Source organism: Hyperolius riggenbachi, chromosome 10 (genome assembly GCF_040937935.1).
Source record: "Hyperolius riggenbachi isolate aHypRig1 chromosome 10, aHypRig1.pri, whole genome shotgun sequence".
Classification (NCBI taxonomy): Eukaryota; Metazoa; Chordata; class Amphibia; order Anura; family Hyperoliidae; genus Hyperolius; species Hyperolius riggenbachi.
This window is the reverse complement of record NC_090655.1, coordinates 184,024,663-184,036,721: the sequence shown is the minus strand read 5'-3', so window position 1 is coordinate 184,036,721 and position 12,059 is coordinate 184,024,663. Positions and strand designations below refer to the sequence as shown.

Below are 12,059 nucleotides of genomic sequence, written 5' to 3'. Positions count from 1 at the left end.
TGGTGGTTACAGCATTTCAACTGATGCATATTGGAACATAATGGTGGTTACAGCATTTCAACTGATGCATATTGGAACATAATGGTGGTTACAGCATTTCAACTGATGCATATTGGAACATAATGGTGGTTGCAGCATTAGTAAATTAGCAGTTCAGAAAATACAGTCTAAAGCAAGTGCCACAGTTAGAGAATTTTTTATATAAATATTTTTAATAAACCCAGTCCATCCTGGATTTATAAAAAAAAAAAAAGTGCAGAAATTCTTGCTAAGAAAGCTAGATGGAATCACAACCACGGACACACAAGCCTTTTTGCAGCCCTTACCATGATCAGGGTACACACATCTTTATTGGCCAATGTTACCAAATAGTATGAGGGCCAACAGATTTTGAATGTTATTATTATTTAGTATTTATATACCGACATATTACGCAGCGCTGTACAGTGTGTGTATATATATATATATATATATATATATATATATATATATATATATAGTCACTAAGTGTCCCTCAAAGGAGCTCACAATCTAATCCCTACCATTGCCATATGTCTATATTATGTAGTGTAAGTACTGTAGTCTAGGGCCAATTTTAGGGGGAGCCAATTAACTTATCCGTATGTTTTTGGAATGTGGGAGGAAACCGGAGTGCCCGGAGGAAACCCACACAGACACGGAGAGAACATACAAACTCTTTGCAGATAGTGCCCTGGCTGGGATTCGAACCAGGGACCCAGTGCTGCAAGGCGAGAGAGCTAACCACTACGCCACCATGCTGTTATGAACAGATTGTGTTGATAAACTCTCGTACTACACGGGAGTAGTATACAATACAATAACATTTCTATAGTGCTTTTCTCCCAGAGGACTCAAGGTGCTTGGGCTCTCTCAGATTCATTAGTTGGTAGCAGGATGAAGTATTCATACAACAAATGTTATATTTCTGCAAATCCCAAACTGAACAGGTGGATTTTTAGTCTGGATTTAAACACATCCAGGGATAGAGCTGTCCTGATCTGCTGAGGTAAGGAGTTCCAAAACGTAGGAGCAGCATGACAAAAGTTTCCAAGTGGACTCTGGGTATGACTAAGATTATTAGAACCTGAGATTGCAGGGATTGCTACGCAGCTGTAACATTTTTTTTCATGTATCCAGGGCCCAGATTATTTAGTGATTTAAATGTCAGTAGGCCAATTTTGAATAGGACCCTCCATTTTATAGGTAGCCAGTGAAGGAAGTGCAGGACTGGCGTTATGTGGCAGTGACGGGGTTGGTTGGTTGGTTGGTTAACAGTCTGGCAGCAGTATTCTGTATCAGCTCTGGGCGGTACAAGTCTATTTTTGGAAGGCCAGTGTAGAGAGCATTGCAGTAGTCCAGTCAGGATGTAATGAAGGGATGAATTAAGGTTGGTAGATCTTCTGGGGGGGATAAGGTGCTTGATTTTTGCAATGTTCTTCAGGTGAAAATTGGAGGATTTCACCACAGCAGAGATGTGAGTTCTGAAGTTTAAATCCCCATCAATTATAACTCCCAGGCCACGCACATGATAATAGCTGTGTAGATCCGTGCCTCCTATTCCCAGTAGTGAAGATTGCAAGTTAAGTGGTTTTGTTGTCATGCACTGCCCTCCGGTCAAAAGGACTTTGGTTTTGTCTGCATTTAGTTTCAACCAGTTGTCACTCATCCATTGCTATAGTTCACCTAAGTAGGCGTTTATAGTTGGAGTTGGGTCTGTCACACTAGGCTTAAAGGAAAGATATAGTTGGGTGTCATCAGCATAGCAGTGGTATGTCAGGCCATGTTTTTGAATTTGTTTTCCAAGTGGTAACATGTATATGGTGAAAAGCAGGGGAGAAAGAATTGATCACTGGGGCACCCCATACTTAAAGGGAACCAGAGACGAAGCACCCTCATGTATTTTACCATAGAAATCAGTGGGAACATTAGAGAAAACATTGACTCTGCTCTCTGTTTCAGCCTCACTACTAAAAGTGTCTGTTATCTAGCTGAGATAAGAATCCCGGACTGAGCATTGAGTCTGGCTTTGCTATAATGACTCAGCTATAATGATTCCTGAGCAGAGCCAGCAGGGGGCAGGCTTGGACTTGAAAAGACACAAAAGAACACAGTCTCAGCTATAATCATTCTGTAGCAAAGCCAGCTGACTGCTCAGTCGGGATTCTTATCAGAGGTGATAACAGGCAAATTAAACAGAGAACAATGAAACAAAGAGCAGATTAGGTGTTTACGGTCATGTTCCCACTGATTTATAAGGTAAAATACATGAGGGTGCATTATCTCTGGTTCTCTTTAAGTGGTACAGAGGGGGACAGGAAGGGCCCCATAAAAACTTTATGTTCTGCCACTCAAGAAGGATTGGAACCACTGAAGAACTATGCCGCAGTATTCCTGTAGCCTGCTTATCAATCAGAATCAGAATCCTTTTATTTCGCCAAGCACAACTGGGTCATGCTCGGAATTGGTTTTAGCAACAAACAGGCTCAAAACTGGCAATACATTGAATTTTGGTCACACACAGACAGTAGAAGATATGTTGCTGCAGCAAGCAAAAGAGACAATGAGAAAAGGACAGTGCGAGAGAAAGACAGACATTTCCATGGTAGCAATAACAATAACAGTGCAAAAAGAAAAAGATAAGGGGGGGGGGGCTTAGTTGGAGTTTAAGAGTCTCACTGCTGTGGGGAAGAAAGTGTCTCTGTGTCTCGTTGTTTTGGTGTGGATAGCACAAAACCTCCGGCCCGATGGTAGCCATGTAAAGAAACGATGACCTGGATGTGATGGATCATTGGCAATCTTCTTTGCTCTGGACCCCAACCTGGAGTTGTGAATGAGCTCCAGTGGGGGGAGGGGCTTCCCAATTATTTTCTCCGCTGTTCTGATGACCCTCTGTAGTTTGTATCTGTCACTGGCAGAGGCACCAGTATACCAGACGAGGATGGAGGAGCAGAGGACCGACTCGATAGTGGCAGAGTAGAAGGACTTTAGAAGTTCTTGGGCCATGCCGAACTTCTTTTATTGACGCAGGAAGAACAGCCTCTGCTGGGCCTTCTTTTGGGTTAAGATAGTTTTCGCCTTCCAGTTCAGGTTATCGAGATGTCATGGTCAACTGTATCAAAGGCTGCAGAAAGGTCTAGCAGTATCAGGATGGAGCACTCTCCTCTGTATAAATGGCCAAACAAAATTGTATGTGTGTACGCACATTTACATTTTTGTAGATCTTTATTTGATTTTGAGCCTTTACAGTATTGTTAGAACTTTACTTTTATTGTTAAAGTTACAGAATATAAAATGTCGTAGATTGCTTCATTTTATCATACAGTTACAGTATGGAATAAACATACTTTGTTTATTTAGTATTTATATAGTGTTGACATCTTCTGCAACAGTTACCACAGTATATAAAACTGGGGACCCAGCGCTCCAAGGCAAGAGTGCCATTGTGTGTGTTTGTTGTGGAAATCATGTTAAAGACTCACTTTAGTTATTTGTTCACCCCATCTAGGTACTCAACTGGGACATTGGTAAAATAACTCCCCAGAAGCTTCCTAACCTGAAGGGAGTCATCTCTCTGCAGTCTGGTGCCCCAAAACCAGAAGAAAACCCCAGTTTAAATATCCATTTTAAAATCCAACAGTTTGCAATCTCAGGTAAGTATCCAGTTACTAGTAGTTTATCCACCACTTTTATGCTTTATACTTTTCAAACATGGGCTAAGCTAGAGCTGTTTATTACTGGATTTTGGGGCAGGTTAAATTGCAGGTATTAAACTCCCTTCCTGTCACCCCTGCATCCTCTACAGTTTGCCACATTGCCTCAAGTTTAGCAATTGTAATATCTGGGCAGTTTTAAAATAAACAGTTTTTTTTTTAAGTTAAGTAAAAATGTGTTCTTAGGTGCATTAAGATGACTATTGGTGGAATCCAGTGACCATGAGGTGTGGCAATATTTTACTTGTATATATCCTGCAGTGCACCTTTTGTTATATTTTAACATTATGCTTGAATAAGATATGTTATACAATGTATTGATCTAATGCTAGATACACACTAAAATCAGGGGGAAAAAAATCATGCTACTAGAATGCCTGCAGTAGCCCCAGGACTCAGGGCTGTGGGGTCGGAGTTGAGGAGTCAGAGTCGGAGCAATTTTGGGTGCCCAGAGTTGGAGTTGGTGATTTTATAAACTGAGGAGTCGGAGATCGGATGATTTTTGTACAAAATCCACAGCCTTGGTAAGTATTAGACTAAGGAGTCGGAGACATTTTGGGTACCCGGAGTCAGAGGTTTCATAAAGTGAGGAGTCGGAAGATTTTTTTTGTACTGACTCCACAGCCCTGCCAGCACTCACTCACTACCCTGGGCTCCAATTTCCTCTTTCCTTCGGGTGGCACTGTAACTCTGTAGCTATCTCACCAGAGTGATTCAGAGCTTCGAAGGACAGGAACCAATGTCTGACGGCTACCAATGTCTGGATCCCCAGGGAGGCGAGTAAAAATGTGCACTGTACTCTGCATAGAGCTCCCGGCAGCTAGGTTATGGGAGGTAGCTTCTCTTGGTGAGCTAGTGGTCCCCCCCCCATTCCCATAAAACTTATCTTAGTAGTCTAAAGATCCCCCACCCCTTCAATATAGTTTTAGTGCAGTGGTCACTATTCTCCCTTAAAGTATTCCCCAATGGTCTCCCAATACTCCTTTAATACTCCCTGGTGGTCCCTATATTCTTCCACAGTATTCCCTGGTAGTCTATTGGTACCCCCCTCCCCCGGGTATTCCCACCCACCCTCCCTGTCCTCCCTACATAGTACTCCCAGGTAGTTAAGTGTTTCCCAGTCCCCCACAGTATTAACTGGTAGTCTAGTGGTCCCCACCCAGTATTCCCTGGGTAGTATAGTGGTCTACCCCCCACTATTTTTGGTAGACTATGCCCCCCCCCCCCCCCCCCCCCCAGTGTTCCCCCAATCTCCTTGGAGGCCTCCTTCCTATGCTCCCTCTCTGCAGAGCTATGCACAGAGGATCAGGTTAAAGCCCAGTTTACACTTAATTAGTTGTTACGCGTTTTTTTTGTCTTCTCCATAGCATTGCATTGTGAAAAAGCTTTCCGCTAAAGGACTTACTAAGCCAAATGACCAAAAAAAGTTAATTACCTGCATCATCTTTTAAGGCACGGAGGACGCCGTCAGCTCCCTCCGTGCCGATCCGCCAGGTCCCCCCGCTCATTAGCCCCCCGGGCCGAGCTCTCCTGCCTCTCCTAAAATGGCTGCTTGATCTGGCCGCGGCTGCGCAAACCGCATAGCCGCAAGTGCAGCTGCGCAGCTCTAGGGCCAACCCCCCCCTAGCGTGGATCGAGGGTTGGCCCTAGAGCTGCGCAGCGCACTCGCGGCTATGCGGACTGCGCAGTCACGGCCAGATCAAGCAGCCATTTTATGAGAGGCAGGAGAGCCCGACCCGGGCCGTGGGGCTAATGAGCGGGGGAACCCGGCTATTGGCACGGAGGGCGTGAACGGCATCCTCCGTGCCTTAACCTCCTTGCCGGTTATCCCGAGCTCAGCTCGGGGTAACCTGCGCAGGAGGATATCTCAGGCCCCGCTGGGCTGATTTGCATAATTTTTTTTTTGTTACAAGCAGCTAGCACTTTGCTAGCTGCTTGTAACTTCCGATCGCCGCAGATCCGCCACAATCCGCCGCGCCGAGTCGCTCCCCCCCGCCCCAGAGCCCTGCGCTGCCTGGCCAATCAGTGCCAGGCAGCGTTGAGGGGCGGATCGGGATTCCCTATGACGTCCCGACGTCCGTGACGTCATCCCGCCCCGTCGCCATGGCGACCGGGGAAGCCCTGCAGGAAATCCCGTTCTCAACGGGATTCCCTGCATACTCTGTGGGGGGATGCCGCCGCTTAGCGGCTATCATGTAGCGAGCCCTTGGCTCGCTACATGATTTAAAAAAAAAAAAAAAATGTGCGGCGCTGCCTCCTTGCCGGATTTTTTAGACCGGCAAGGAGGTTAAAAGATGATGCAGGTAATTAACTTTTTTTGGTCATTTGGCCTCATAAGTCCTTTAAAAGACATTAAGTGTTAAAGGTGCCATTGGGAAACGTGGTACTTACTTTGAAAATCAGTTGGCATTTCAGTTACAACTGAGAGCAACTGATTAAGTGTAAATGGCGCCTTACTCGCCTTTTCTAGTGTTAGTTGTCCTGTTACATTATCCAGAGCAGCCCAACACTGACTTCCTACACAGTGAGAGCAGAACCTTATTCAGTTTATGAAACCACCGACTCCAACTTCAGGTACCCAAAATGGCTCAGACTCAGATTCCTTAGTCTAATACTTACCAAAGCTGTGGATTTTGTACACAAATCATCAGACTTCTGACTCCTCAGTTTATGAACTCTCCGACTCTGGGTACCTAAAATTGCTCTGACTCCACAGTCCTGTATTCTACTGCATGTTGGGTTGATGTGGCTCTATAAATTTTATAAGCAATAGGCTTGCTATATACACCAATGGTTCAGGGTGTGAGCCTGGCTTCTGGGTCATAAAAAGAGGATTTGCATATTCAGCAGTGATGTATTGTGATAGAGCACAGTCACTTAAAGCTGAATTATCACAAATACCTTCTGTTTTAAGAAGGCACTACCCTGAGCATTACTATTTAGTAGGAGAGCTTTTCAGTCTATATACTTTCCTAGTAGTTTTGGGTTACTTTGAGCTGCTTGGGTATTCTATGTATTCTACTGTGATACTAAAACATTTTGACTATGTAAATTGCCTGGAGGATTAATTAATTCATGACTTATTAAAGGGGAACTGAAGAGAGAGGTATATGGAGGCTGTCATGTTTATTTCCTTTTAATCAATACCAGTTGCCTGGCAGCCCTGCTGGTCTATTTCTCTGCAGTAGTATCTGATTAAAACCAGAAACAAGCATGCAGCTAGTCTTGTCAGGTCAGACTTATAAGTCTGAACCACTGAAAGACCTGATCTGCTGCATGCTTGTTCAGGGGCTATGGCTAATAGTAATAGAGGCAGAGGATCAGCAGGGCTGCCAGGCAACTGGTATTGTCTAAAAGGAAATAAACATGACAGCCTCCATATACCTCTCTCTTCAGTTCCCCTTTAAGCATGCTCCAAACCAACATTGCAGTAGCTCGTCCAATGTGGGATAGGATTATACAGATTAACCAGCTGGATGCTGAAAGGGGAAGTGTGTGCACTGGAATAAATCGATGTTCAGCATTTCTTCAGGATATATAGATTTACATCCATGCACAGAAGACCCAGACAGGACCCAACTGAGCCTATTACCAGGCTGAACGGCAGATCGTGGGAGGACGACGTGGGACTCAGATGGGTTTATGATGCAAGAGGAAGCTGCAGGTGAGTATCAAATCTTTTTAGTTCAGCTGTGGTACACCTTAACTATTTATGGGCAATGCTAACTGAAATCTACACCGTTTTGAAGCTGATCTGGCTGGTAGGGCATGGATTTCAACTCACCCTATCAATGTAAGTAACTCCCGTTGACTTACATTGATAGACAGGGTCAGGAGCCAATGAAAGTGGCCCCTAACCAGCTCACAAGAACTCTGCAGTCATAGAGATAGAAGAGTGGGTGGCTGAGGTTCCCAGCGTGCGGTGTGGATGGTGGGTGCGGCTATTTGTCAGAATCGGTTACCAGCTGGTCTTTAAGGGGGCAGAAACTGCTGGTACTTAAAGGAATACTTCTATCCAACAAAAAAAATGCAATTTACTCACCCGGGACATCCCTCAACCCCCTGAAGCTAGATGGTGCCCTCGCAACCCCGCTCCGATCGTCCTGTCCCCACCGGCGGCTACTTTCGGGTTTGGCGACATCCGCCGACAGGCTGGGAACGCGAGTGATTTTCCACGTTCCCAACCGCTATACCACCCTCTATGCTGCTATAGCGTATAACATATACGCTATAGCAGCATAGAGGGTGATATAGCGGCTGGGAACGTGGAAAATCACTCGCGTTCCCAGCCTGTCGGCGGGTGTCGCCGAACCCGGAAGTAGCCGCCGGCGGGGACAGGACGATCGGAGCGCGGCTGCGAGAGCACCATCCAGCTTCAGGGGGTTGAGGGATGCCCCGGGTGAGTAAATTTTTTTTTTTTTTTTTAGACTTAAGTATTCCTTTAAGTGATTATTGGTTCCATCTGATCAAAGAACAATTGTTCTCATTCTAATTTTACATCATGTTCTCATGCCAATTGCCTGTTAGAAGCTTTGATAACTAAACTGTTGTGTACGTGTAAAACATCTTAGGATATCCTTTGGATTCAGGGCTCTGCATGGAGCTTGCATAAGTGTTCAAACTGTCACAGTTTCTGACTTTCTGTAACTCTTCCCCCCCATGGCCAGGTGTGGAGACTATACTTTGGTGGGGGGGGGGGGGGGGTTGTTTGATACGCAGTATGTTTGGGTATTTTTGTATCCATAATTCCCACTGACACCAGTGATGATACATGGCAGCAATTATTGCAGTTTATATGTGGGGTGATTGCTGTAAGTGCCAGATTATGAGGTGTACAGGAACTTGGAGAGGCAGAGAGAATACAGTGGCACAGGCATGGCCAGATTTAGGACAAGGCCACCTAGGCCATGGCCTAGGGCACCACAGTAGCAAGGGCACCAAAGCATCAAGCTGACCTTATGCAGCATTTGCAAACTTGCAAATGCAATGCAGGGAGATCATGTGAGCGCCTGACCACAGTACTCTCCTGCTAGCCGCCTGTGCAGCAGCCACCTTACTCTCTGTGCACATTTGCATTGTGGCCGGCAGCTATGGACTTGGGCAGCATTGGAGACGGAAAGGAAGAGGAAGCTTCTGCACTGGAGATAAGCTGAGAAATGAAAGACACTGATGGCTGCTGCGGTGAAGGCAAGCTGGCTACCTATACTGAAGGGGGTTGGGAAAAGGAGGGATTAAGGGAGTCATCAGGTTACTTATACTGGGGGGAGGGGTCACCTGGCTACCTATACTGGAGGGGGCGGCTGGTGACAGCGGCCTTGGGCGGTAAAGAGTACAAATCCGGCCCTGGGCACAGGTAGATGCAACAGAAAATTGAAAGACAGAGGGGGTGATTGTCCTCTTATTCCACCTCTATTGTGTCTATAGCTCTGCATAGGTCAACTGTACAGATCAAATACATGCAAGTAATGTGGTCACGCAAAATCATAGCTGGGAACAAATCCATACATACTTTCCCACTTGAAGTACCGTAGAGTAGTTATTACTTACTGAAAATGCAGTGTAAAATAGTTTGCAGAATTGGCAGCAGGTAATAGCAGTTAGCAGGAAGAACAGAATGTCTACACCTTTCAGACCAACTTATGCTGGGAATACACAGTTTATTCAGCAGGTTTACTGCCCATTGAATTTCAGATTGTTTTTCATTCCCTACTATGAGAAAATTAGATCAGACTTGTTAGGAATTATCTATTGAGCAAACTATCTGCCAAAAAAAAAACTCACGGTGTATTCTCAGCATTAGTCCTATCTCCATAAATTGTCAGGCAGAAAAAAAAAAAGTTTCACTTACCTGGAGCTTCTACCAGCCCCATGCAGCCATCCTGTGCCCTCGTAGTCACTCACTGCTGCTCCAGTCCCCCGCTGCCAGCTAGTTTCGTTTTTGCTAACCTCGGGGTCAGCAGGCAGCATTGCTTAAATTTTTTAGCATTCCCGCTGGTGCAGGATCATAAACGCATACATTTTTTCGTGTTAGCGGTGCAACGCTAACAAATTTTGGCGTTAGGGTTGCAACGTGAAAATTTGTTAACATTGCATCGCTAACGCTAACAAATGTATGCGTTAATGTTCCTGCACCAGCGGGAATGCTAAAAAATGCGAACAATGCGGCCTGCCGACCCTGAGGTCGGCAAAAAACGAAACTAGCTGGTATCCGGGGACTGGAGCGGCAGTGAGTGACTACGAGGGCACAGGATGGCTGGTAGAAGCCCCAGGTAAGTGACACTTTTTTTTTTTTTTGCCTGATAATTCCTTTAAGAAACTCATGGACATCCTAATCATAGTGAATGGTAGGGATGAAATGGTCTCTGTGTAGGGCAAGCCTGCCATTCATTCTTCCAGCTAGCCACTCCCCTGCTTTCAAACCTTTTTTTTTTCCTTCTTTCCCCCCAAAAATAGTGCAGATTTACCAGTTAAGTGTTGTACTTTCATCTACTTGCAACAACCAATTCAGATGAACTTAAAGGATAATGTTTTGTATCTACTGCACAATGTAGCATTTTAAATGCTGAATTTTTATTCAAGGAATGTAACTTAATGTTTTTTCTGACTTGCAGAACTAAAGGTGAATCGCCTGGACATGTATGGGGAGAGGTACAAGCCTTTCAAAGGAGTGAAATATCTCACCAAAGCTGGGAAGTTCCAGGTGCGCACATAGCACACCTTTCCCCTATGCTGCACACGGAATAGCTCGTGATCTGGGCCTGCAGTCGTGAATTGAAGGTCACTATGTCTCGGTTTAGTTTTACGCCCAGCAAAAGGAAATTGATGACAATCTTAAGAGACTTGTATCAACATTTGAATTGCCACAAAGTAAAAAATGAAAGGGAACAATGCGGACTGTTATGAGTAACACCATCTGGTGGTGTCTAGTTATGTGGATTCTCCTTACGGTTAGCAGTGGAGTTGTTGTAGGACTTTTCATGCCAAATAGTTTGCTGCTGTGTGAGCGCAAAAAGAATATATTACAGGACATAGCTCAGGTTTGCAAACTCCAGTATTTAAGCAGCTTATCCTTGCATATCTAAAGCTGCTCTCAGCAATCCCTACCCACCACTGCATCCACACCTGCTACTCACAAGCCAGCACAATACTGTAGCAATCAGGTCTTCTTACTGGAGGCCAAATAAAAGTACTTACTCACTCAACATTTATAATGGGAGTGCTCATATCAAATATCTATTGACAACCCAGTAATGATCATGGTGTCCTTTAGTATGAATTGTGTAATATTCCTGCCTTCTGTCAACCAAAATAAATGCCTTAATCCAGTCACTGACCTGATTCAGTAACAGGAAAGTATCACCAGTGCCATCAGCAAAACAGCTGGTATAGCAGATTTTTATGTTTTATTTAAAATGTAATGTGGTAATACAATTGGAGCCTCAATACTTGAGGACTTATGTAGCACATTTATGTAGATGTAAAAAGCCAAAGTGGGTAACTTCTTATGATCTGGGAATAAACTGTGTTTCTGTATAAAATAAAACCTTAACAACTCAATGTAGAATTACTCTCTATGACTCCTTGTGTACTGGGTCAGCCTAAGCAACACTGTCACATGGTAACACTTATGGATACATGTAATCTGTTCATTTCCTGACTACATGTGGAAACATGCATGTACATGCAAGTTTTCCACATTTTGTCATATTACTGCCACAAACATGAATCAATTTTATTGAAAATCCATGTGAAAGACCAATACAAAGTGGGGTGTGCGTAATTATTCAGCACCTTGAGTCAATACTTTGTAGAACCACCTTTTGCTGCAATTACAGCTGCCAGTCTTTTAGGGTATGTCTCTACCAGCTGTGCACATCTAGAGACTGAAATCCTTGCCCATTCTTCTTTGCAAAACAGCTCTAGCTCAGTCAGATTAGATGGACAGCATTTGTGAACAGCAGTTTTCAGATCTTGCCACAAATTCTCTATTGGATTTAGATCTGGACTTTGATTGGGCCATTGTAAAACATGGATATGTTTTGTTTTAAACCATTCCATTATTGCCCTGGTTTTATGTTTATGGTCGTTGTCCTGCTGGAAGGTGAATCTCCACCCCAGTCTCAAGCCTTTTGCAGACTCCAAGCTTTTCTTCCAAGATTGCCCTGTATTTTGCTCCATCCATCTTCCCTGTCCCTGCTGAAGAGAAGCACCCCCAGAGCATGATGCTGCCACCACCATATTTGACAGTGGGGATAGTATGTTCAGAGTGATGTGCAGGGTTAGTTTTCCGCCACACATAGCGTTTTGCATTTTGGCCAAAAAGTTCCA

The 12,059-nt window shown here is 44.5% G+C and overlaps 1 protein-coding gene across 1 annotated transcript in view; it reads left to right on the top strand.

The window, feature by feature from the left end:
* AP3M1 (adaptor related protein complex 3 subunit mu 1) overlaps nt 1–11,295 on the top strand; it is an 83,935-nt gene extending 72,640 nt beyond the window's left edge. Inside the window, exons 8-9 of the mRNA XM_068255378.1 lie at nt 3,527–3,671; nt 10,343–11,295. Of these exons, the coding sequence (XP_068111479.1) occupies nt 3,527–3,671; nt 10,343–10,443 (246 nt within the window). The 3' untranslated portion in view covers nt 10,444–11,295. The remainder of the gene's footprint in view (nt 1–3,526; nt 3,672–10,342) is intronic.
* The last annotated feature ends 764 nt before the right edge of the window (nt 11,296–12,059 follow it).